The 23,020-nt window shown below is 51.1% G+C and overlaps 3 protein-coding genes across 3 annotated transcripts in view; 2 read left to right on the forward strand and 1 right to left on the reverse strand.

Moving 5' to 3' along the window:
- LOC128424301 (GTPase IMAP family member 4-like) overlaps positions 1–23,020 on the reverse strand; it is a 110,852-nt gene that overhangs the window by 47,486 nt on the left and 40,346 nt on the right. The window lies entirely within an intron of this gene.
- The window catches only part of LOC128398360 (GTPase IMAP family member 8-like), a 214,977-nt gene that overhangs the window by 40,026 nt on the left and 151,931 nt on the right, over positions 1–23,020 (forward strand). The gene's annotated exons all lie outside the window — the stretch shown is intronic.
- On the forward strand, positions 1,533–22,990 carry LOC128424297 (glycine receptor subunit alpha-4). The gene is made up of 9 exons (XM_053410316.1): positions 1,533–1,632; positions 8,195–8,328; positions 9,338–9,405; positions 10,394–10,617; positions 10,734–10,816; positions 13,467–13,607; positions 15,428–15,642; positions 16,956–17,105; positions 21,390–22,990. Exons 1-9 carry the CDS (start codon positions 1,586–1,588, stop codon positions 21,684–21,686), a joined length of 1,359 nt encoding a protein of 452 aa, XP_053266291.1. The 5' UTR covers positions 1,533–1,585; the 3' UTR covers positions 21,687–22,990.

Genomic DNA, 23,020 nt, shown 5'->3' on the forward strand with positions numbered 1-23,020 from the left:
GGGCAAAAAAAATCCTAAATTGCAGGGGGTTGGACAAGGAGACCCTCGCGGTCACTTCCTATGACTTAATCAAAGCAAATTGCAACCCACAGAAAACCTGATTTGCTCCAATTCAGCGGTAAAATGCAGAATCGATCACATGGCATGGCATGCACACACCATTTGAATGCAAAACACTACTAAACCTTAGGTTACGTAAATACAATCTTGGTAACAACACACACAACGTAACAGGCTGTTTTTGACCATGTAACTTCTATTTCAAACACAATTCAACATATAAAGTCCATTCAGTTACTAAATTGGCCATCCACTGGGCTTTAATTTCTCAGGATATGTTTCGTTTGCATGAAGTGCTGGTCTATGGAATTACACTTTGTGAGATACTATATGTTGAATTGTGTTTGAAATAGAAGTTACATAGTCAAAAACAGCCTGTTACAGTGTGTGTGTTGTTACCACACCACGACAACGCCCAACAATCTTTTTTGGGGGGCCAGCCCCCTCAAATATTTTATTGGGGTGGCCGAAAGGAGCTCAGCCCCGAGGAGTTGGCTCCTAGGAGCAAAAGATTCCTTCACTGAAGTGGGTTGGACTAGATGACCCTCGGGACCCTCCCAATTCTACAATTCTGTGAAGTAAAAGCCCTCTGGTTTCTCGCAGGCTGCGTGTGTGGCAGGCTGTCTGTCCAGCCCAACTGGCAGAAGTGGACGGTCCTTAGTGAAGCCCTTAAGAGCATCGGAAGAGTCTGGCCACAGGCTGACCAGGCCAGATCTTGACTAAGCTGCCTCTTGGGGACGCAGGAGTCCGGCTGGAGTCGGCTCTCCGCGGGGGGTTCACTTCTGGGGAGAACTTCGCGAAGGCGGGGGGGGGGGTGTCGAGTGTCCGGTGAGCAAAGCCCTTAGGCTCCAGCAACCTCACAGAACAGAAAGGGAAGAGCTGAACTGGGGGCGAGGGTGAGAAGCAATCCGACGTCGCGGACAGGGGAAGGGTCGGGAAGCCCACCTTTGATCTCCCCTGCGAGGATTTGGGGCATCCAGAACCAGCCGCGCTGCGCTGACACCACAGTTTCTGGCGAGCAGAGAGTAACACTTCAGAGAGGAGAAGCGCTCCGACGGCGCAGACCTTTCTCTCCGTCGGCGCGCACTCTGCACAAGCTCTGCGGCTCCTTTTTTGCGCGCCCGAGAAGGTTAAGCTTGGAGAGAAAAAGGCGGCGGCGTATCTGGTTTCGGGGAGCTGCAGCGGAGCGCCGCGCCGTCGGGGCTGTCCTTGCGTGGGTTGGACAGCGCCCTCCCCGCTGGAGGGCGGGCCGAAGCGAGCGGGAGCGTCTCTGCCAGGCTCGGGGCTACGGGCGGAGGAAGCCAGCGGCGGGCAGGACTGAGGCGCTGGCCGTCGCTCGGCCGTCGAGGCGCCTCCATGCGGCGCTGCTGCCGCCGCCGCTGCCACTGCCGCTGCCGGACGGAGCCGCGGAGCAGCGGCGGGACATGCGCGCGCGCCTCCTCGGGCTGGGGCGCCGCCGCCACCGCCAGCCTCGCCGCCCGCCCGCCTTCCCCGCCGCCGGCGGGGGACGCCGCGCGGCCGAGGGATGCGAGGGCCCGTCGTCTCCCACCTCCTGCTCGGCGTGCTGCTCAGGTGAGACGGGGGGACGGGGGACGGGACGCGGAGCGTCTCCGGTCGGGGCCGCAGCTGCAGGGAAGGGGCACTTTGCACGTGCTCAGAGGCGCGCTGGTATTTTCCAGGTGGCAGCGCGCTCTCGGCGCCGGGGCTGAGAGCTGGCGCTCGAAACCGGTTCGGGGGCTCAAATCAAGTGCCAGGCAGCCCCGCCCCCCCGCCTCACTTTCCCTCTTCGCCTTCGTTCCCGCAGCTCCTTCTCCTCCTGAGCCGGCTTTGGAGCATAAGCCCTGCAAAGAAATCACAAGAGGGTCTCTCTCCCTCTCCTTCACCACCAGCTTAGCCGGCAGATCTCCACAGTCCCAGCCCCCACCTCTCTTCCAGATCTGCTTGGATCTTGGGGGAGGGCGGGGGCTTCTTGCTTGCCCTCGGACTGCGGGGGCGGCGGGTTGTGAAGCCCGGCAGGGAGGGAAGGAGCGAGGCTGGTCCTATCCCGACCCAGCGAGGCCTCTTGGTCCTTCTCGGGGGAGAATTTTAGCACCAGCCGCTTTTCACTGCCAGGGGGAGAATGCCCTTTGCTGGGCAAGAAGGCTCTGGGGACCGGATCCCCCTCAGAGACTGGCGCTGGCAATCTGGGCGCAGATGCGGCGGGGGGAGGGGCGCTTAGCTCTCAGGCAAGGCTCGGGGAGGGGTCTGAAGGAGAAGGAAGTCCTTTCACCTGAGCTACTAGGCCTGGTTCTCTCCAGGGTCCGAGCAAGCAACACTTCTCCGGGCACAGGGCAGGAGAGGGACCGGAGAGGCCACTCCAGCAACGAAGCGCCCCAGGGTGGGACGGGCATTGGGGAGGAGTACTATATGTTCTGGCATGGTGAGTACTCCTAAGAGGAACTGACAGGCTTCTTGGGTTTAGGGGAACGCAGGGGTGCCAGCAGCAGCAGCAGCAAGGTCCTTGGGGTGGGATGTGGGGCTTGCAAGAAGATCCATGTTCCTCAACCATTTTGCGCTGGGAGGTTCCAGCATCGCCCCACAGGCATTCGAGCTGGGGGAGAGCAGCGCTGCGGGAAACCCCTAAGTGTTCTGTAGTATAACAGCCTCGTAGATGTTTTCAGGACTCCAGCACCCCGTGAATATTTCAGATCCCCTAATGTCAGCCTCGGGTCTCCAGGTAAGCGCTTGGGAAGCTGAGCCTAAAAGCCTGCAGGGAGGTCAGGCTCAAGCCCCCCGCCCCCACCCGCAGTCTGGGCTTGTTCCGCTCTGCAAATTCGCCAGCTGTCTCTAACATAGCAACCATTTCTACACACGCACACGGACAGTGCAGTTGTGAAGTGTGGGAATAGCCAAGGAGGTTATTTTTGATCGGGAGCAACCTCTGTCCGTTGTCTGGACTTAAAGCTCGAGGTTTGGGGGAGAGGCCGGCCTGCCAGCGACACTAAGATCTGGGGGTTCAGACCTCAAGAGTGAAACACACAGAGAGAACCCAGCTAAGCCGCCCCACCACCTTCATGGAGGGGTGCACTGAAGACAACCCAAATCTTTCCCAAGCTATGGTGCAGTTCTTGCATTCCAATGAGCGTGGGGCTACCCCCAGGAAGGCCCTGCGGCTACTGTAGGGGTGAGAGCAGCCGGCCAGATTTCCTGGCTCTGTGGGACTGCCTGATATGGGGCTTGGCTGTTGCCTCGGGATTCTCTTCCAGGTGGGTTTGGAGTGAAAGGAAGGGAACATCTTGCTTGTACAAAGGTACATCCATCTGGGTGGGCACAGGCAGCAGGAGTTCTCTCAGCTCTTCCAGGAATCCTCACTCCCTCTGCCCCTCGGCTCCGCAGCGCAGTATCTCCTGCCCGCAGTGTCCACTGGGAGTGATATCAGGTTTGCCTGAAGGCACTGAAGCTAAACCAGGTGAAGGTAGCTGATGGGTCTCCATCCCTCAGTGAGTCAGGGACTTCCCCTGCATGCAAAGACAGACTCCGGCCGATTGAGCGGACGAGACCAAGAGTGGGTCCAATGGTCAAGAAGGCGGTTTCTGCAGTTGGTCTAGGGGAAAATGAGGGGCCGGTGGGGCTCGGCCACCTGGAAAGGGAGCCTATCTGGGAGAAGGAAAACTCTGATCATAAACATCCGCTGCCTTGCGAGTTATCTTTGGGAGAAGAAAAGGCTAAGGAGTAAACCCTACACAGAACAAGAGTGGAGTCCCTAAGGCGGTTGGACGGTGCCTTGTACCAGGACCTCCAAACACTGGTCGAGGCTTGCGTCCTGGGGAAGTCCCTTCGGTGCTGCTAACACAGTTGTTCGACTTTACCCCTGGAGATGCAGGGATGCCAAGAACTGAAGCTCTTAGCCCTTTGCGTGCTTCTCAACTGGACTGGCGGCAGACGCTCCTGTCCTCAGACTGGGTCAAAAGGGAAAGGCCTGGAGGGAAATGGGACCCCCACTTCTGGAGATCCTCGAGGGCTTGAGAGAGACCCCAGGCACTGCGCAGCCAGGCAGCAAATGGTCCACACTTCCTGTCGCTGTTTTCTGATCCCTCCTGCTCAGCCCAGAATGGTACAGCTCTCCCCCCCCCAGGCATGCAGGGGTCCTGGTCTCCAAGGGCTCACCCACCCAACTTCTGCCGGGGGGGCCACCAGCCTTTTCAGGCAGCACTGGCCCAGTAACGGAGCAGGGTCACTGGAGACGCATCCAGCTCAGATAGTTTTGCTTGTTGCGTTTATTTGGATGTCATTTCTTGATGCAGAAAGAGAGAGGAGAATGTATATTCTACATGCTGCCGAAGCCTCAATTGGCTTGTAAGTTACTCCAGATCTTTCAGCCCCCCAGAGGGAGGGGAAGGGAGCTGTTCTTGCCACAGACCAAAACCTCCAGGGGGCCCTGTTCCACTCCGGATTCTGCAGGGGCCTTGGCCAGCGAATGATGAGTTGGATGCAAGCGCTGCTGACCTCCCGCAGCGTTTGCTTTGCTGACCTTGCAGAGGAGCTGCTGGGCTTGTTAAAATTATTTGGCCTCCCAGGATCTGCGGAGCCTCTTTTGCGTCTTTCAACAAGGTAGCGTCTTGCAAAGTGCTTTTCCAGTCTAGCCAGCGACTCCTTTCCTGGGAGCTTCCTTCCTTTTAATGGACGAGCATTTTCACGCGGGGAATCGACAGCAAATCCTCGGGCAGCTCTCGGGGAAGGGGGCATTTGGGAGAAGTGTGGATAGCTCGGTTGGTTGGAGCGCGGCGATGATAACGCCAAGGTTGCATCTCTGATCCTCGTTTGGGACGGCTGCATATTTATTCCTGCATTGCAGGGGGCCTGGACTCGATGATCCTCAGGGGCCCTTCTAACTCTATGATTGGCAGGGGGGGACTGAGAGGCTGGCATTAGGGACAGAGGCAGAGCTAGCTGCTCCAGCGCCCTGAGCGGTGCACATGCCATAGGGGTGGGGTGAGTGTCCCAGGGGGAGAGATGCCCATGGGGGGGTGGAGCGAGCTGTCCATGGTGGGCTGCTTCCTGGGGGGGGGGAGCCATGCCGCTTTGCCAGCGCCCTTCCTCCCTTCCCTCTCCCTTTTAACAGCTATGGGGAGGCTCCCCCCCAAGCAGCCCGGGAGCAAGGGGCAATGGCGCGCTGCCGGCCCAGAACTCCAAAGCCTCCCCCGGCTGTCAAAACAAAGGGGGAAGGTGGGGAAGGCCGCTGGCAAAGCTGCGCATCTCCAACCCTTCCCCTGACGGCTCGGGGTAGGCCTGGGAGTCACGGGCAGGCGGTGCGCCGAATGTCACCCCCCTCAGTGATGACACCTGGGGTGGACCGCCCCCACCGCCCCCTTCCTCTGCCCCTGCTTAGGGACAGGCAGAGCCTGGGCTCCTCGGAGTTGACAAATGGAGGGGTGCACATGGAGGGACCAGCAGCTGGCCAAAGAGGGGAAATATTATTGACTTATTCACAGAATCTATAGCCCTCTCTACAGCTGAATTCTCCCCACTCCCAAGAGTGGGGCACAAAGTAATGAAAACAAATAATAATAATAATAATAATAATAATAATAATAATTTATTTATGCCCTGCCTATCTGGCTGGGTTTCCCCAGCCACTCTGGGCGGCTTCCAACAGAATGTTAAAGTACAATAACCTATTAAACATTAAAAGCTTCCCTTAACAGGGCTGCCTTCAGATGTCTGCTAAAAGTCTGGTAGTTGTTCTTCTCTTTGACATCTGATGGGAGGGTGTTCCACAGGGCGGGCGCCACTACCGAGAAGGCCCTCTGCCTGGTTCCCTGTAACTTGGCTTCTCGCAGGGAGGGAACCGCCAGAAGGCCCTCGGAGCTGGACCTCGGTGTTCGGGCAGAACGATGGGGGTGGAGACGCTCCTTCAGGAAGAAGAACAATTTACAAAATCTTTAGTTCATTGAAAAACTAAACAACGTCCTATTTGTCTGGGGGGAGGTGGGGGGCAGTGCCTGCCTGCCCCTCTCAAGCACAGCTGGGAAGAGGCCTCTGCAGGCTGGGCACACTCAGAGGAAGGTGGGCGGGTGACAGAGAGAGAGTGCAGTGCCCACAGTGCCCTCTTGCCTGGGGATGGACAGGGAGCGGGCAGAGAGCAGCACCCCCCCAGGAGTGACAGCAAACTCCCTTGGGGGGTGGAAAAGTCTGCTCTTGCCCTGGCAGTTGCACAAAGACCTTGAGGAACTGGAGGAGGAGGAAGATGGCATCTCCCTGTAAAGGCTGCCAAGGCTGATGCCCAGTTTTTGCAGTGCTGGTTTCCTCAATTTGCCTAATGACCATCCTACAGTAATTCTGAGCAGAGCTCTGGGGAAGCACCCCTTGTTCCATGGGGAGAGCCAGCACAAGGCCTCGCAGGCGAGATGCATGCTGGGCCCAGACTGGCAGCAAAGGGGAAACCTTTGTCCCTCTGGATAACTCTCTCTGCCCTGCTCTTGGGATGTGAAGAGATGCTAGGATCTAATTATTAGGTATTATCCTTCCTTCCTCACATTTGTGAGCTCAGCAGAGTGCCATCCCTTTGCAGCTTAGTTTTAGCCTTTTAGTTTGAGTAATCCAGAATGCTGAAGGCAGACTCGGTTCTCCTGGCATATTTCCCCCTTTTCTCCCCCTTAAAACAATAGTCACACAAACAGTCTTGTAAAAGGGGGGGGGGTAAAATTTCCTGACTCAGAATACTTGTTGAAGAGTAACAGATGCGGCAGCTTTGTTCAGGCAGGCTTAAGATGGTAATTCAGATACCAAGACATGCTTAAGTCTAGCTTAAGACGGAGTCTGAGTTTGGAGCTCAGATTTAGCAGATGTTCTCACATTTCTGGCTTGGGGGAAAGTGCTGAAAAAGAGAACATTTGCCCAGGGAGGTAAGTTAATATATATGGCTCTGCCATCCCTCTGTCATGGCACAGTGGGAGTCCCGTCTCTCACAGAGGGGACAGAAGGAGTAGCTTGAGTGGCACCAAGAGGTTAGACCAGGGGCGTAGCGTGGGGGGTGCAGGGGGGGCCGGCCGCACCGGGCGCAACATCTGGGGGTTAGGGTTAGGGGGCGCAAATCCACGGGTTAGGGGTGCAAATTACTTGCCTTGCCCCGGATTCTGACAACCCACGCTACGCCACTGGGTTAGACTATTTATTTTATGCATCAAAATCAAGTTCCACCTTTTCAAGGAGCTGAAGGTGGCATACAAAGCTCTCTTTGTCCTCATTGAGCCATCACAACAACCCTACAAGGTAGGATGAGAGGCAGTGACTGGCCATACCTTGTGAGCTTCATGGCTGAATGGGGATTCGAACTCTCTCTCAGGTCCTAGTCTGATGCGCTACCCACTGTACCACACTGCTGCCTTCTACCTCTGCATGTTGAGGCACCTAAACCCAGCAGGGCTGAATGGCGACAGGCAGCCCAGATGATGTCAGCTCCTATTTCCAGCAGTGGTGTGTGTGTGTGTGTGTGTGTGTGTGTGTGTAGAAAAGTGGGGTTCAGCCTGCTGACCGGAATGTAAAACACAGGAGCAGTCAATGACAACATTCCTAGAGTGTACATGTTAGAACATGGGGAGGGATGTCTGTCCAGCAAGCAGGTAAACTTCCTGGAACAGACTTCCTCCGCATGTGACCAGAGGTGGGTGTGGCCTCACCTGTGCAGGTAATGATAAAAGCACAGGGCAGGCAGCCATCTCTCTCTCTCTGCCATCTTCCTTCGAGGAAGCAACATCTAAGAATGCCCTCTTGGCTCTCAGCCAAGAGAGGAGGAAAGGACTATCTTCCTATAAGATAGATTCTAAATGTATATTACCTTATTAAGCCTGTCTGCCTTCTGGGATCATATTGTGATACAGAACATGAGTAAACTCTTTTATACCTTTATGAAGACTGTGTCGTGTCTTGTATTTTAAGAGGGAACAAAGGGGAAATTACCAGAGTAATTATTATAGAGGTTCTAGCGAACCTGTGCAGACGTTACCGTTGCGAACTTAAAGGGGAATGTTAAAGGGGAACTGCTGCTATTTTGGGAACTTGTTAGCACAAGTTGGATTAGGATATAATCTCACAATATATCCTCTCCTGCGCCCCAGAACATTCCCACACTGACATCCCCCTCTCTTCCTCCCAGACTGGTGTCAGGGAAAGGAGAAGCAAAATCTGCCTCACGGAGCCTCCCGCAACCAATGTCTCCCTCTGATTTCCTGGACAAGCTCATGGGCCGGACGTCGGGGTACGATGCCCGCATCAGACCCAATTTCAAAGGTAAAGGAGGACTTTGCTCACAGGCTTCCCATCCTTTCGCAACGTTTCCCCATCAGGGCTGCCAAATCCAGGACATCATACACATCCCTCCAGCGCTGAAGGTCACTCTGTGTGCAAGAATATTGGAGGCTGGAAGTTTGAAAGATAGCCAGGGATGCAAAGCCCCTCCCCACACAAAAAGAGAGACACTAGAAGACAAGAGAGCCCTTTCCTGGGTGGAAATGGGGGAGTGTCGTCCCTGGGAATTATATTGCAAGACTCCTGGTGTTGGATAGATTTAGATGAGTAGGAGAGGTTATTTTATTTAGTCATTATCCTTTCTCTTTCTCACTTCTGTGAGAATGTAAATACTTATTTTTTAGCAGAGTTAAAATCACCATCTGTGCACAGCTTATCTCTAGAAGCTGTTAGGATAAGGTTGCACGACCTTCTAGAGCAATTATGATATCCAAGGATGCTCTAGGCAGACTTGGATTATCTGCTCCTGTTCATATTTCCCTCTTAACAAAGAAATCACTCTTAGGCTATTTAGTAAAACAAGAAAATATAAGGTTTACTCACATCAAAAGTCTTGCCAGGATTCAACAAGTATGGTGATGAAAATCAGACAGGCAGTAATCCTTAAATATTACAAACACCCATAGTCTAGTTCAAAATGGAGTGTGCTTTCTGGAGGAGAGCTTACAGACAACCTACCCCATTGCAGGCAGGAGAAAAGTGTGCAGAGACAGGAAGAAGTAAATATTAAGTTTCTATTGTTCTTCCTGCCACAAAAGTTTAGAGGCTATGACATCATCATGTCCCCTGCTTGTGACTATCTAGGAATCATGCATTTGTGATTTGGCTGCACATCCTCTCACACGTGTCCTGGGATCACTGGAAAAACAAGTGACCTGTATAAGGCAGGTGTCTCCTCCAGGTGGACCAATGCTTTGACTTGGTCGAAGGCGGCTTTGAGTTGCGCCCTGGCACCTTGTCAACTCACCTGTGCTTTCCCATTGGCTTACAGGCCCGCCCGTCAACGTGACATGCAACATCTTCATCAACAGTTTTGGTTCGGTCACTGAAACAACCATGGTGAGACTCTGACTGCTTGCCTCGCCCCAAGCACAAGGGTCCTCCTCTGCCCTGGGGCTGGCTGGGCAGCGATCCCTGGGGGTTGTGCTTGCCTCTGAGTGGCTGCTGTTCCCTTGGAGGTTGATGGGGGGCAGGGAGAGGAAAGTGGTGGGAAAGGTGGAGGTTCAGGTGATGAGGACAGTTGGGAAGAAGGCAGAGAAGAGCCTTGTGGCTTGTGCATAAGAACACACAAATAACCCTGTAGTTGGATCAAGCCCATGGCCCTCCTAGTCCGGCACCCTCACGTACTCGGGTCTTAGTCTATCATAGAATTACAGAGTTGGAAGGGACCACGAGGGTCATCTAGTCCAACCCTCTGCAGTGCATGAATCTTTTGCCCAGTGCGGGTCTTGAACCCACAACCCTGAGATTCTGAGTCTCAGGCCCTACCAACTGAGCTACGATGGGCACAGTGGCTAACAAGAAACCTGTGGGAAACCTGCAAGTAGGATACTACGATCATAAGAACTCTCTCCCAGGGGGTGGACTGGATGACCCCCAGGTCCCTTCCAACTCTACAGCATTGATTCTCCCCTCCTGTGGTTTCCAGTAACTGGTATCCAAAGTCATTAGTAGGATTGTGTCCAGTTAGCACTGAGAACAAGGAAGCGATGTTTCACTTGGTATTATTATTATTATTATTATTATTATTATTATTATTATTATTCCTGCCCCCAACTATGCAGGGAGAGCGTAGCCTACATCAATAGCCATTGATGTGCAGGAGTTCCAGAGCCTTTCTCCAAATCTCTTCCCAGCTTGCTTGCTCGCTTGCTTCCTTAGTCCCACCTCCCACCTGCCTTGCTCACTCCCGGGCCAGGATACCAGAGGCCCTGAACCAACACTGCACATGGATGCGTGTGTGTGTGTGTGTGTGTGTGTGTGTGCAGGTGCATGCCTGTGTCATGTGGCTTGCCCCCGCGTGTGACGGCTCCTCTCTGCTCTCAAGGACTACCGCGTCAACGTCTTCCTGAGGCAGCAGTGGAACGACCCCCGCCTGGCCTACCGGGAATACCCTGACGACTCCCTGGACCTCGACCCATCCATGCTGGACTCCATCTGGAAGCCGGATTTGTTCTTTGCCAATGAGAAGGGTGCCAACTTCCACGAGGTCACCACCGACAACAAGCTCCTGCGCATCTTCAAGAATGGCAACGTGCTCTACAGCATCAGGTGGGCCCAGCGGCGCCTGGCATGGGCTCTCCCTGCTGCCACTCGGAAGCAGGGCAGGGCCCGACACAGACCCCTTTCCCCCCTGACCCCCTCCTTTCTCTCCCCTTCCCTCCTAGGCTGACACTAATCCTGTCCTGCCCCATGGACCTCAAGAACTTCCCAATGGACATCCAGACCTGTACGATGCAACTGGAGAGTTGTGAGTACCAGGGCAAAACCTTTTTGCGGTGCCAGGTGCAGGACAGTCGCCGCACCTGCAATCTATGTTTGGAGGCAAGGAGGAAGGATGCTGCCCCAAATTGTTGCCAGTGAGCTGCACGGAGTGGCCAGCAGATGGGCAGTGGAAGGACTGCCAGCTGAGTCCAGGGTGGCTCCCCAAAGTCATTGTTGAGGTTCTGGAAGGCCCAGCAGACTCTGGCAGTGGAAGAGTCCATTTCAAAGCAGCTCTGGTGCTTCTCAGAAAGCAATGATGCCTTGAGTGGTGGAGTTGGAGGAGCAGGTCAAGGGGAAAAGCAATAGCCCCTGGGGCAGGCAACATGTCTCCCAACCAGCAAGGGAGGACAGTGGTGTGGGAATGTTCAGGGATGCAGGAGAGGATATATTGTCTGTTCACAATTTAGCAGAATAACATTCCCCCTTTTTAAAACTCGCAGTGGATGCGTTTGCTCAGGCTTGCTAAAGCCTCTATAATAACTGTTCTGGTATTTTCCCCTTATTCCCTCATAAAAGATAAAACATGTCACAGTCTTCTATAAAAGTATAAAAAGCTTTACTCACACATCATTCAGTTCACAATCAGATCCCAGAAGGCAGACTTTGCTTAGAAAAGTAACATACACCTGGAAACTATCTCATAAGGAGACAGTCCCTTTGTCCTCTCTTGGCTGGAGGCCAAGAGAGCATCTTTGGCTAAGCAGATGTTGTTTCTTCGATGCATGTAGTCAAAAAGAGAGAGATGTCTGCCCTGCCCTGTGCTTTTGTCGTTACCTGCACAGGTGAGGCCACACCCACCTCTAGTCACATGCAGAGGAAGTCTGTCCCAACCCAGAAGGAAACAGGAAGTTTACCTGCTGGCTGGACAAACATTCCTCCCCATGTGTAAACATGTTCACTCTAGGAATGTTGTACTTGACTGCTCTTGTGTTTCACATCCCACAAGTGGAACTTGTAGTTGAGCATGATCTGGTCTGTGTTCCCTTTGCTATGGGGTGGGAAAGTGACTGGTGCTGAGCAGAGGAAGAGGCAGTGAGCAAAGGGCTGTCCCATGGAAGATGGAGCAAGCTTGTTTCCTCCTGCTCTGGAAGGTAGGATTTGAACCAGTGGCTTCAAGTTACAAGAAAGGAGACTCCAACTAAAGACACCAGGAAGAGCTTTCTGAGAGTGAGAGTTGTTTGACAGTGGAATGGACTCTCTCAGAAGGTGGTGGACTTTGGTTCATTGGAGATTTCTAAGCAGAGGTTGGGTACAGTGTTAGAAACGGAGACATGGAAGCTAGGAGCTCAATGGCACCTTCAACCGAGGTTGTGGAAGCAACAACAGAATGTCTAGGTGCACTTTTTTAATAACAAGAATACAAAGCTGAAAACGAATGAACTGCAACTAAAATATTATCTTCATTTTTCACATGGTCTAGTACTTCCCCTGCCCACCCCCCTAATATTCGTAAGAAGGCCCCTTCTTCAGAGAGTAGCTGGAAGTGGGGAGGCGGAAAAAGGTCCTCCTTTCCTTCCGCTCTGCAATTTTAATCTGAAATCAGGACTTGCTGCACCCAGAGCTCAGAAACTGCTGGCGCCAATGAAATTCCATGGCTCAAAATGCTCCTAGAACGGGAGTTTTGAACACTGGTTAGGTAGCCACTTGTCATGGATGCTTTAGATGAGATTCCTGCATAGCAGGGGGTTGGACTAGATCAGAGGTTCCCAAGCTTATTTGGCCTAGTGCCCCCTTTTCAGAAAAAAAATACTCAGTTGCCCCCTGGAAACCTACCTCTGTGAAGTGCACAAACAGAAAGATGTCGTGACAAATTTGCATTCTTTTTATGTATCTATATTTCTAGCTACGTCCTAAGCAGATAATCACTCTGACTTTAACTCTATGTTACATTGATAAGCATCATTATACAACAAATGAAACATGTACAAATGGTTTTTCAAAATTTCATTCTCTTCTTGTCTTTCTTCATGCTTTATTCAACGCCCACCCCCTTGCACCCGAGGCTACTACCGCTCCCTGGATTGTCCCAGCGCCTCCCAGGGGGTGGTATCACCCACTTTGGGAAACACTAAGGTAGACGACAAGGGACGCGGGTGGCGCTGTCGTCTAAACCACTGAGCCTCTTGGGTTTGCCAATCAGAAGGTCGGCAGTTTGAATCCCTTCGACGGGGTGAGCTCCTGTTGCTCGGTCCCTGCTCCTGCCAACCTAGCAGTTTGAAAGCACATCAAAGCGCAATTAGATAAATAGGTACCGCTCCGGTGGGAAGGTAAACGGTGTTTCCGTGCACTGCTCTGGTTCACCAGAAGCGGCTTAGCCATGCTGGCCACATGACCCGGAAGCTGGACGCCGGCTCCCTCAGCCAGTAAAGCGAGATGAGTGCCGCAAACCTAGAATTGGTCACGACTGGACCTAATGGTCAGGGGTCCCTTTACCTTTACCCCTTTACCGTTACACACATTGCACCCAGGGAGCCAGGGGTCCCTTCCAACTCTACCATTCTATGAATGCCTTGTGGTTTGGGGGAGGGGGGAGGATTCCCGACAGCATTTGTGGCTTTGTATAGATCGCTGGAAGACTCTGGGTTGACCTTGTCCCTCTCACCCTTCCTTCCTCACCTGCTGCCTTTGCCTTCTAGTTGGCTACACCATGAACGACCTGATCTTTGAGTGGGTGAAGGAGCAGGAAGCTGTGCAGGTGGCCGAAGGCTTGACGCTCCCTCAGTTCATTTTGCGGGATGAGAAGGACCTGGGCTATTGCACAAAGTCTTACAACACAGGTAACCAGCCTCCCTCCGTCAGATGCTTCCATCGTCCCAGCACAGAATGAGCACCTTCCCACCCACAAGGCTGCCCACTCCTTTGCCACGGGGCATGTGCCAATGGTGCGCATCTCATCTCCCAGGTGTTTCCTCCTCTTTCTTCTTGATTTCCTGACTCTGCTTCCCCCCCTTCTTTTAATTTTAAGGATCCCAATCTTGTACAGAGTCTTTTTAACTGATGGTATCACATCTGCATATTTGACTGGTTTTTGCAAACCTTCCAGGGGGACTTAGTCCATGGGCAGTCTAGGAACGCCACAAATAAATGAAATAAAGAGGGGAACAGCCTCTTTATGAGGAGGACACATGGAGGGCCCCCCAAACAACCTTTGTAACCTCAGCGTTGTCTCATTGGCGCTCCCTCTCCCTCTCTCTCTCTCTCTCTCTCTCTCTCTCTCTCTCTCTCTCCTCTCTTCAGTTTTTCATCATTAACATCATTCAAACTTAAATTCAGCAATATTTATACCTTTGCAGGATTCCCTGAAGCCGTGGACTTTCCCTCCTCCCCCTTCTGGTTTTCCTCAAATATATTTTTTGAATTTTGACTGCATCTAATTGCATATATCCAACTTTAATTAAATTTAACTAATTAAATCCCTTACCAGTTAAAAATTACAAGTGCTACATCAATCTTGCTAATGTCTTTAAATTTTTACATGGTTCCTTAATATCCTCTATAAATTTATGCCATTCTTTTTTAAATTTGCTGTCATCTTGGTGCCTGATCTTCCCATTTCTGCGTAGTCCATCATTTTCTCTATCTACTCTTTCTTGGTTGGCGTTTCCTCTTACTTCCATCTCTGGGCAAAAAGCATTCTTGCAGCTGTCTTTGCATACATAAACAGTCTTTTTAAGTCCTTTGGTATTTCTTCTCCTGTAATGCCGATTTAAAAAAGCTTCCTTTTTTTATTAACAAAAGTTATCTTAAACATTATTTTCAATTCATTATATATCATTTCCCAGAATGCTCTAGCCTTTTTGCACGTCGACTACATGTGTTAGAACGTGCCTTCATTCTCTTTACACTTCCAACATAGGTTGGTAGTATTTTTCTACATTTTTGCTAATCTCGTGGGAGTCAAATACCATCAGCACATCATTTTCACATAGTTTTCTTTCAATGTACAGCATGCTGTAAATTTCAAATACTCCTTCTGTAATCTTTCCCAATCAGCAGTGTCTCATGGGCACGCTCAGGACCGGATTTAGGTTTGATGAGGCCCTGAGGTGCTCCAGAAGGTAATGGGGCCCTTTCAATGTCCAGCTGTCCTTTGTCAACAACAAATTGTTGCTGTTTTTTGTGTTGAATGTATGCTATATGGTCATTTATGGACCTCATAGGCATCTCAAGCCATTTGCACATAACCAACTATGTATTTTATCAAAGTCATTGAACTGAAATGCAATTAAGAAGAAGCATATTAATAGTGAAATAGTGAAAAGTATATTAATAGTGAAATAATTATTAATCTCTAACTTAAAATGATTTTTTATTCATAACAAACTTAATAATGCAAACACATTGGCATTTGGCAAGAACAAAAGTTCCTTTAGAAACACAATGTACAAAGACTCATAATCTCGTCTCTAGAAACTTGCTATAACATGAAATAATAATTGTAGGTTTTATGTTTTTATCTTATATTTTGGAAATGTACATCCAGTTTTTCCCCCTTTAATTTTTTTTGGGGCCCCCAAGAGAGTGGGGCCGTAAGCTATAGCTTGTTTAGCTTATACGTCAATCTGGCACTGGGCCTGCTCTGCCTTTTCCCTTGCAGGGAAGTTCACCTGCATCGAGGTGAAGTTCCACCTGGAGAGGCAGATGGGCTACTACCTGATCCAGATGTACATCCCCAGCCTGCTCATCGTCATCCTTTCCTGGGTCTCCTTTTGGATCAACATGGATGCTGCCCCTGCCCGGGTGGGCCTTGGCATCACCACGGTGCTAACCATGACCACGCAGAGCGCGGGCTCCCGGGCGTCTCTGCCAAAGGTTGGTGCTGCCAGGTGGTTTGAGGGGGAAGGGGAGAAATAGCGCTCTCCCAAGGAGGGAGGCAAGTGAGCCTCTCCAGTCCCCAAGATGGCGTCTTGCAAATATTTGTTTCATTATTGCACCTTTCCCTCCAAGGAGCTCAAAGCCTCATACGTGGATTTTGAGGAGTAGGAGAGGATGTTCTATTTAGCCACGCTCCTTCCTCTTTCTCACTTCTCTGAGAATGCAAATCTCTATTTCACCATCCTGTGCAGCTTATCTCTGGAAGCTATTAAGACAAGATTGCATAACCAAAGACACTTTGTCAGGGACAGAAAAAAGGAGAGGTTTATTATTTATTCATCATATCCACCACCCACCTTTTCTCAAGGTAGTGTACATAGTTCCTAGAATCATAGAATTTTTTATTTTTGCAGAAAAGACAATACCATTATTATAACCAGTTACATTTCCATACATTATTGTATAGATATAAGTGGTATCATTACCCTAATACGTATATGCTTATTAAAAACCTACTATATTCTGTATAAACTCAAAGTCTATGTCTACCAGCAATCCGTTCATATGTTGAGAGTGTTGTCATGTTGTCAGTCCATTGATGAAGAGGATCAGATCTTTAGTCTTCCAATGCTTCAGTATAGAATTCATCATAGAACCATAGAAATGTAGAGTTGGAAGAGACCCTGAGGGCAATCTAGTCTAACCCCTTGAAATTTAAGAAGGATGATGGAAGGTGTGCAGAGGAGGGCAACCAAGATGATCAAGGGTCTGGAAACCAAGCCTTATGAGGAACGGTTGAAGGAGCTGTTTTGCCTGGAAAGAGGAGAGTGAGAAGAGATTGGATAGCTGTCTTCAAATATCTCAAGGGCTGTCCCATGGAAGAGGGAACAAGCTTGTTTCCTCCTTCTCTGGAGGGTAGGACTCGAACCAATGGCTTCAAGTTATGAGAAAGGAGGTACTGACTAAACCTCAGGAAGAACTTTCTAGCAGTAAGAGCAGTTCAACAGTGGAACAGTCTCCCTTGGAAGGTGGTGGGCTCTCCTTCCCTGGAGGTTTCTAAGCAGAGGTTGGGTGGTCATCTGCCATGGATGCTTGAGCTGAGATTCCTGCTTCTCAGGGGGTTGGACTAGATTGCCCCATGGGATCCCTTCCAATTCTAGGATAATTTTATTCTAAGACCCTGTGGGACATTAGGGTGCTCCTGCTGAGTAGGGGACAAGATCCCCAAGGGGGATGGAGTCTTTCAAGTCAGGCCCTGCCTAGCCATCCACTTCTGAGGAGCCACCCCGTTCTCCCTTCCTCCTTTGCAGGTCTCCTACGTCAAAGCCATTGACATCTGGATGGCTGTCTGCCTCCTCTTCGTCTTCGCCGCCTTGCTGGAGTATGCCGCCGTCAACTTCGTCTCCCGCCAGCACAAGGAGTTCATGCGCCTGCGCCGAAGGCAGCGGCGGCAGCAGATGGTGAGTAGGCAGATTGACACCCCCAAACCCACCTGCCCCGCCCCCCACCTTGGCTGTCTTCTTGATGGAAGGGGGCGATTCGCTGGCTGTATTCCCAGCTGCTCTTCTCAGCCCAGACACAATGGCCATGATCCTGGGTTGGGGAAAGAGAGGGGTGGGCAGGATCAGGGCTTCCCTTCTCAAGTGGCAATAGCTGAGCCATCCCTGTCTGCTGGGTTGCTCAACCCCTTCCTAATGGAGCAGGATTGCCCCCACTTGCCCTCCCTCCCAGATTCCTGGCCCAGCTGACCCTGAATTTTTGTTGAAAGTCGCCCAGGATGTGGTGGGGAGGCAGGGGCTTTGGAGGGGGCTGTAGCTCAGACTAGCATGTTGAGAAACAGATGGCACCCAGAAGATATTTCAAGGCCTCCCACCTGTTTTGCAGGTGTTTTTCTTTCATCAGGTTCACCAAATCTGCCCCGAGTCTCTGTAGCAAAAGGAAAACAAAACAAAACAGGTTTTGAATCTGATTTGACAACATTATCATTGGCCGTTGCCACCAACTCCCAAGAGCTCTCAAGGTCTAGCTGGAGTCTTTCATTCTGAACCATGAGGACAAATCTTTATTTTGAGGGGAAGGGCTGTAGCTCAGTGCCTGCACAAGGCCACAGGTACAACTCCCAACGGCTTCTCCAGGGAGGGCCAGGTGTATCAATGCAATTTGTTCCTTTTGGGGCTCCTTTTCAGTCAGCCAAATCACCCAGAAAATCTTCCAGAATCTTCTTTCTCAGTCCAGTTCATCTGTTGGTGAATTCCCACGTGGGGAACAAACACCTCGCCCATTCTAGTCCTGCTTAAAGTATTTATTGAAAAATTGACATTACAACTACTGGTCTAAGGAAAATAAAGTAAAACTATGCACAGAGAATCCTTCCTCCTCTCTGCTCTTTAGCTGTCTGGCCAGAGTAACAGCCAAAATTCTCTCATTCAGAGCCTGTCTAATAGAGAAGTCTGTTGCTAAGGAAACCCTGTTGCTGGGGAAGACCTGTTGCTGGGATAAAACTTGTTGCTAGGGGCAAAACTATGCAAGGATCGTTTCAAGCCTGTTTTTAGACTACACTAACAGGGAGAAGATGCTTGATCTGAGAGCTGCTGCCATTCAATGGATGGAGTTATAAGAACATAAGAATGGGGGACAACCTGGCTTGCCAGTAGTACATGTGAGAAGAATCTAGGGGGTCTTGGTGGACTCCCAAGCTTAATGTGACTCAATAGTGAGATGCAGCAGCAAAAAGAGGTTGGGTGGCCGTCTGTTATGGATCCTTTAGTTGAGATTCCTGCCTTGAATAGGGTTGGACCAGCTGACCCTCAGGGTCCCTTCTAACTCTGTGATTCGACGATTCTATGATTCTGTGAGCAGGATGAGATGTTGCCCAGCTGGAGGGAGCATCTCTGAGCAGGTGCAGAGTGCAAATGGCCTTCTCTAGCTGCAGCAAAGCCAGGCACAGACCTAGAATTCAGAGAAAGCACCTTCCTGGGCATGGCGGCAGGGTTCCCAGCTGGGTTTGTACCCCCAGAGATAAAGCTACTGGTCTTCGAGGGTGTCTGTGAGACTGTGTGGCTGCTGCTGCTTCCTCCTTCCACCCCTCTCCCCTTCTCCTCAGCCCCCTTTTCCTGAGTCATGCGCCCCAGTGCCCACTCCCACTGTAAACATCTCATTTGCAGAGGCCCACACTTTAATAAACGAAATCGTCAGGAAAAGAAAAGGTTGAAAGCACATTTGCATAGACTGGCTTATTTGGCATCCATCCATTTCTGGGAGTTGCAAGGAAGGGCCAGGAATGCTGAAGGACCCTGGGCATTCCTGCTCAGCCCCTTTCTCCTCAGCCACCTCACCCCATGCCCATCTTTTGAGACGTCACCAAGCCTTGACTAAACCCTCCCAGTTCTATATCTGCAGCCTTAAAGGCTGGCCACTTGGCAAGCCGAGACGGAATCATAGAATTGTAGAGTTGGAAGAGACCCCCAGGGATGCAGGAATCTCAGCTCAAGCATCCCTGACAGATGGCCATCCAACCTCTGCTTCAAAACCTCCCAGGAAGCAGAGTCCACCACCTCCCAAAGGACTCCATTCCATGGTTCAATGGCTCTTCTGATGTTGAGATGGAATCTCCTTCCTTCTCATTTGAATCCATTGGTTCAGGTCCTATCAAGGTGTGTGTGTGTGTGTGTGTGTGTGTGTGTGTGTGTGTGTGTGTGCCTGTAATGATGCTGCCATCCCACAAGCTCCCACAAAACCTTGCCTTTCATCCTCCTTCATTCCCCTCCTCCTCCCTGCCTAAACTGGGAGCTCCTGAATGGCTGATTTGTGTGAATGTGCCCTCAAAGCCCACACGCCATTTTGAGCCCTTCGTTGGAGGCATTGTGTGTGTGTGTGTGTGTGTGTTTGTGGGAATGAGGGTTGTCCTTGGGTGGAACGGACTCCCTTGGAAAGTGGTGAACTCTCTCTCTCGTTGGAGGTTTTGAAGCAGAGCTTGGATGGCCATCTGCTTGAGTTGAGATTCCTGCATTGCAGAAGGTTGGGCAGGTCCCTTCCAGCTCCACAACACTACGGTTCTGTGATTCCAGGCCACCCACCAGGGCCTCTAAGCCCCACTGCCCTTTTGCTGCCTTCCTCCAAAGAGGAGAGGGCAGGCCTGCCAGGCACCTGGTGGGTCTCCCCTCTCTGTTCTGTGCATGTGTGAGTCCACCCAGAGGACTGTAGTCAACCAAGCTCTCTAAGAGGAGACCTGTTGAGCCAGAGCGAGCCACGCCTATGGGCATCAATGGACAGACCCTTTGCACGGGCTCCCGCCCAGAGTCGCTGTGCGCCAGCCGAACCCTCGGTCATCCACTCTCCTGTTTCTGTTTGATCTGCACTCCCTGCTGGATTGTAAAAGGGTCTGAACAGCCAGACGCCCAGCTTGGAGTCCCTACGGCAGCTGGAGGTCACGCCCAGCAGCGAGTCCACCTGCGAGACCCTCTCTCAATTCGGCAGCACCGACTCCAGGGTAAAAAGCAAGCACACACCCCTTTCCACCCCCTGACCCCACCCCGCAGGTCTCCTGCTCTCCGCCTGTCACCCTTCGCCACGCCAACCCTCGTGTTTTTCCCCTCCCTCCCTTGCACCACCTTCCCCATTGCCTGTGAGAAACCCACCCTGCAGTGTTGCCCACAAATGCACAGCACCCCCTGTATGTGTGGGAGCAAAGGGTTTTTGCTGGCAGTGGGGTCAGCACACAGGCCTTGGAAGCCAAAGGAGCCCAGGAGGAGAGAGGGCTGGATGTGCTGGAAGCGAGCTTAGGAGGACCGAAGGGCAGCTGTTATCAGGGCATGCATGCGTTCTGAATGGCACAGAGCTCTTCGTCAGTCACACACTATGGAAGCTGGAAATAGAGAAGGCTGCAGCCCCTATTCACATGCTCTCATGGGATACGTATAGAAATAAGGAGATACTATATTTGTTAGATATTATCCTTCCTTACTCACATTTGCAAGATCAGCAGAGTACATCCCCTTTGCTGAAAATAATAATAATAAGGAAGCTGTTGATAAACTAGTGTTAGCCCTTTAATTTAAGCAATCCAGGATGGTTTATCACAGACTGGATTTCCTGGTATTCCCCTCCCCCCCCCAAAACAATAAACACACAGTATTCTTATTAGTAAAGATAGATTTAGGTACTCACCTGGTTTCACAGCAGCAGTCCTGCACCAGGCTTAAAAGGTAGTTACAGACATATATGGTAGTTTAGATTAAAGTGGAGTTTGAGCTGTTTCTCATACTCAACACATGTCCTACATCCCTAGTCACTGAAGAGAAGAGATGAGAGAGATCAGAGATCAGGAATCAAGAGAGGGAGCAGGCCGGGGACGTGACCAGCTTATATAGGCTGCTCACCTTTACCTGGCTAGAGACAGTGGGAGTGGCTCTCCCAGGGAGGAGTTCCTGTAGAGATCCAACTTCCCCCGTGTTTGCCTTTCTAGCAAACACACCTTGTTGGTTTGACTGCCTTGTAGACATCCCACCTGCTCTGCTGTGGCATGTCTCCGGTGTTACTTCGAAAGCCATTGCGTCCCATTAGTTTCAGTTCCCTGGTTCAAGCCACCATCCTTGGAGGAAGGATTTTGGGCTTGAGCCATGATGCAGCAGCATCGAGGGCCCCCCTGTCCTGTAGACAAGACGGAGAACCTTTAAGCCGTGACTACCCCTCCAAAGCAATGACCCCAGCTCCCTGGGCTGCTCCCTCCCTTTCTCTTTCCCCAGGAGGAGGAGGTTGTCCGCGAGAGCCGCTTCTACTTCCGAGGCTACGGCCTGGGCCACTGCCTGCAGCACATGAAGGACGGTGGGGCAATGGAAAGTCTTGACATCTACAGGCCACCCCCTCCCACCTCGCTCCTGAGGGAGGACGAGATGCTCCGGAGGCGCTACCTGGACAGGGCCAAGCGCATCGACACCATCTCTCGGGCAGTCTTCCCCTTCACCTTCCTGGTCTTCAACATCTTCTACTGGGTGGTCTACAAAGTGCTTCGCTCAGAGGAAGTCCACCAAGCCACGCCCTGAGCTCTTACCAGGACTCGGAAGCCAAGTCACAAGGACCTTGGGAGCTGCATTCTGTCTGGCGTTCACCTTGCAAAGCATTGGGATGTTGACCTCTCTCTCCCCCACGCCCTTCGTGTTTCCTGGACACAAGTTTCCCAGTGCTGGCCAAGAAAGTTGTCGAGCTGTGCATGGCATGAGAAGGCCCAAAGCAAAGCTTACTCCCACTTCTTCCTCCAGTACCTCCACCACCGGAGCACGGCATTTAAGGGTGGGGCGTGTTTCTCAAAGTGCCCCAGGGATTTTAAGGTGCCCCTGCCTACTGGAGGCACCAGAGTTTCTACCCTAGACCTGTGTTGCTGCTCCTTCACCCCAGCAAGGAGGTGGGAGAGTCAGTGGGACCCAGTTTTCTAGCTCCGTAGCACAGTGTGCTGCCACCGCCTCCATTGCCATCTAACCCACAATCCCACCAATACTTAGCCAGCATGGTCCAACAGAGGATCCTTGAGGAGGACATTTCCCAGTCACACAGCATGGTCCTTACATCAGCTGGGCTCCTGCCCTGCCTTAGTAGCATGGATATGTCTTGCAAGCAACGTCACTTCCTGCCATCTCCCCAGCACCAACACCACCCATAGATCTGGAAGACCAACCAAACCAGCAGTGGTGCAGGGGGTGGGGGTGGGGGGACTGGGACATGGTGCAGAGATGAAGGTCCTTAAGGACAAGGCAGGAGTGGTCAGTCCTTGATGGTCCAGAACCTGCCCAGAAATGGAAACAAAAGGAAGGCACAAGTAATGCAACTCTATCTCGCTGCGTGTGTGTTTATACTTTTTAGAAGTGTTTAACTGCTGCTTGGATGGACTATGGGAGAAATGTTTTGGTGTCCTCATTCAATGCAGTTCAGTTCTTTTTTTGGGGAGGGTAACATAGCTCTTATTCCTTTGCATCTTTAAGCTGTTTATCATGGTTGCATTGAGATATATCTTTGTTTACATTAGAGCATATGACATGCAACAATTACATAAAATTAAAACAATAAACACACAGACAAATGTTTCTGACAAGGTTGTGTCAAAGTGTATATAGCAAAAATATGACAATTACTACAGATATGAAATGGTGCAAAGTAACAGTGACAATAAGTAAGAGGAATTTTGTATCAATAACAATTAGAATTTATAGGAATTTATAGGAAAGGGGTAGGGGGAAAGTTAAAATATGTCCTTCATGCACGCTAGACTGTGCTGTAAACTTTGGGTACGGTTCTTCCATATGCCTCTTTATTTGTGTAATCAATAAAGTCACATCAGATTGCATAAAAATCATCATGATTCTTTTGCCCTCTTGCTACTTTT

The sequence above is a fragment of the Podarcis raffonei genome, chromosome 12, assembly GCF_027172205.1.
Source record: "Podarcis raffonei isolate rPodRaf1 chromosome 12, rPodRaf1.pri, whole genome shotgun sequence".
Classification (NCBI taxonomy): Eukaryota; Metazoa; Chordata; class Lepidosauria; order Squamata; family Lacertidae; genus Podarcis; species Podarcis raffonei.

Coding starts and splice junctions, on each gene's coding strand:
- LOC128424297 (XM_053410316.1), top strand. CDS start 1,586: ATGCGAGGGCCCGTCGTCTCCCACCTCCTGCTCGGCGTGCTGCTCAG. Junction 8,329..9,337: donor CATCAGACCCAATTTCAAAG/GTAAAGGAGGAC, acceptor ATTGGCTTACAG/GCCCGCCCGTCAACGTGACA. Junction 17,106..21,389: donor GGCAGCGGCGGCAGCAGATG/GTGAGTAGGCAG, acceptor CTCTTTCCCCAG/GAGGAGGAGGTTGTCCGCGA.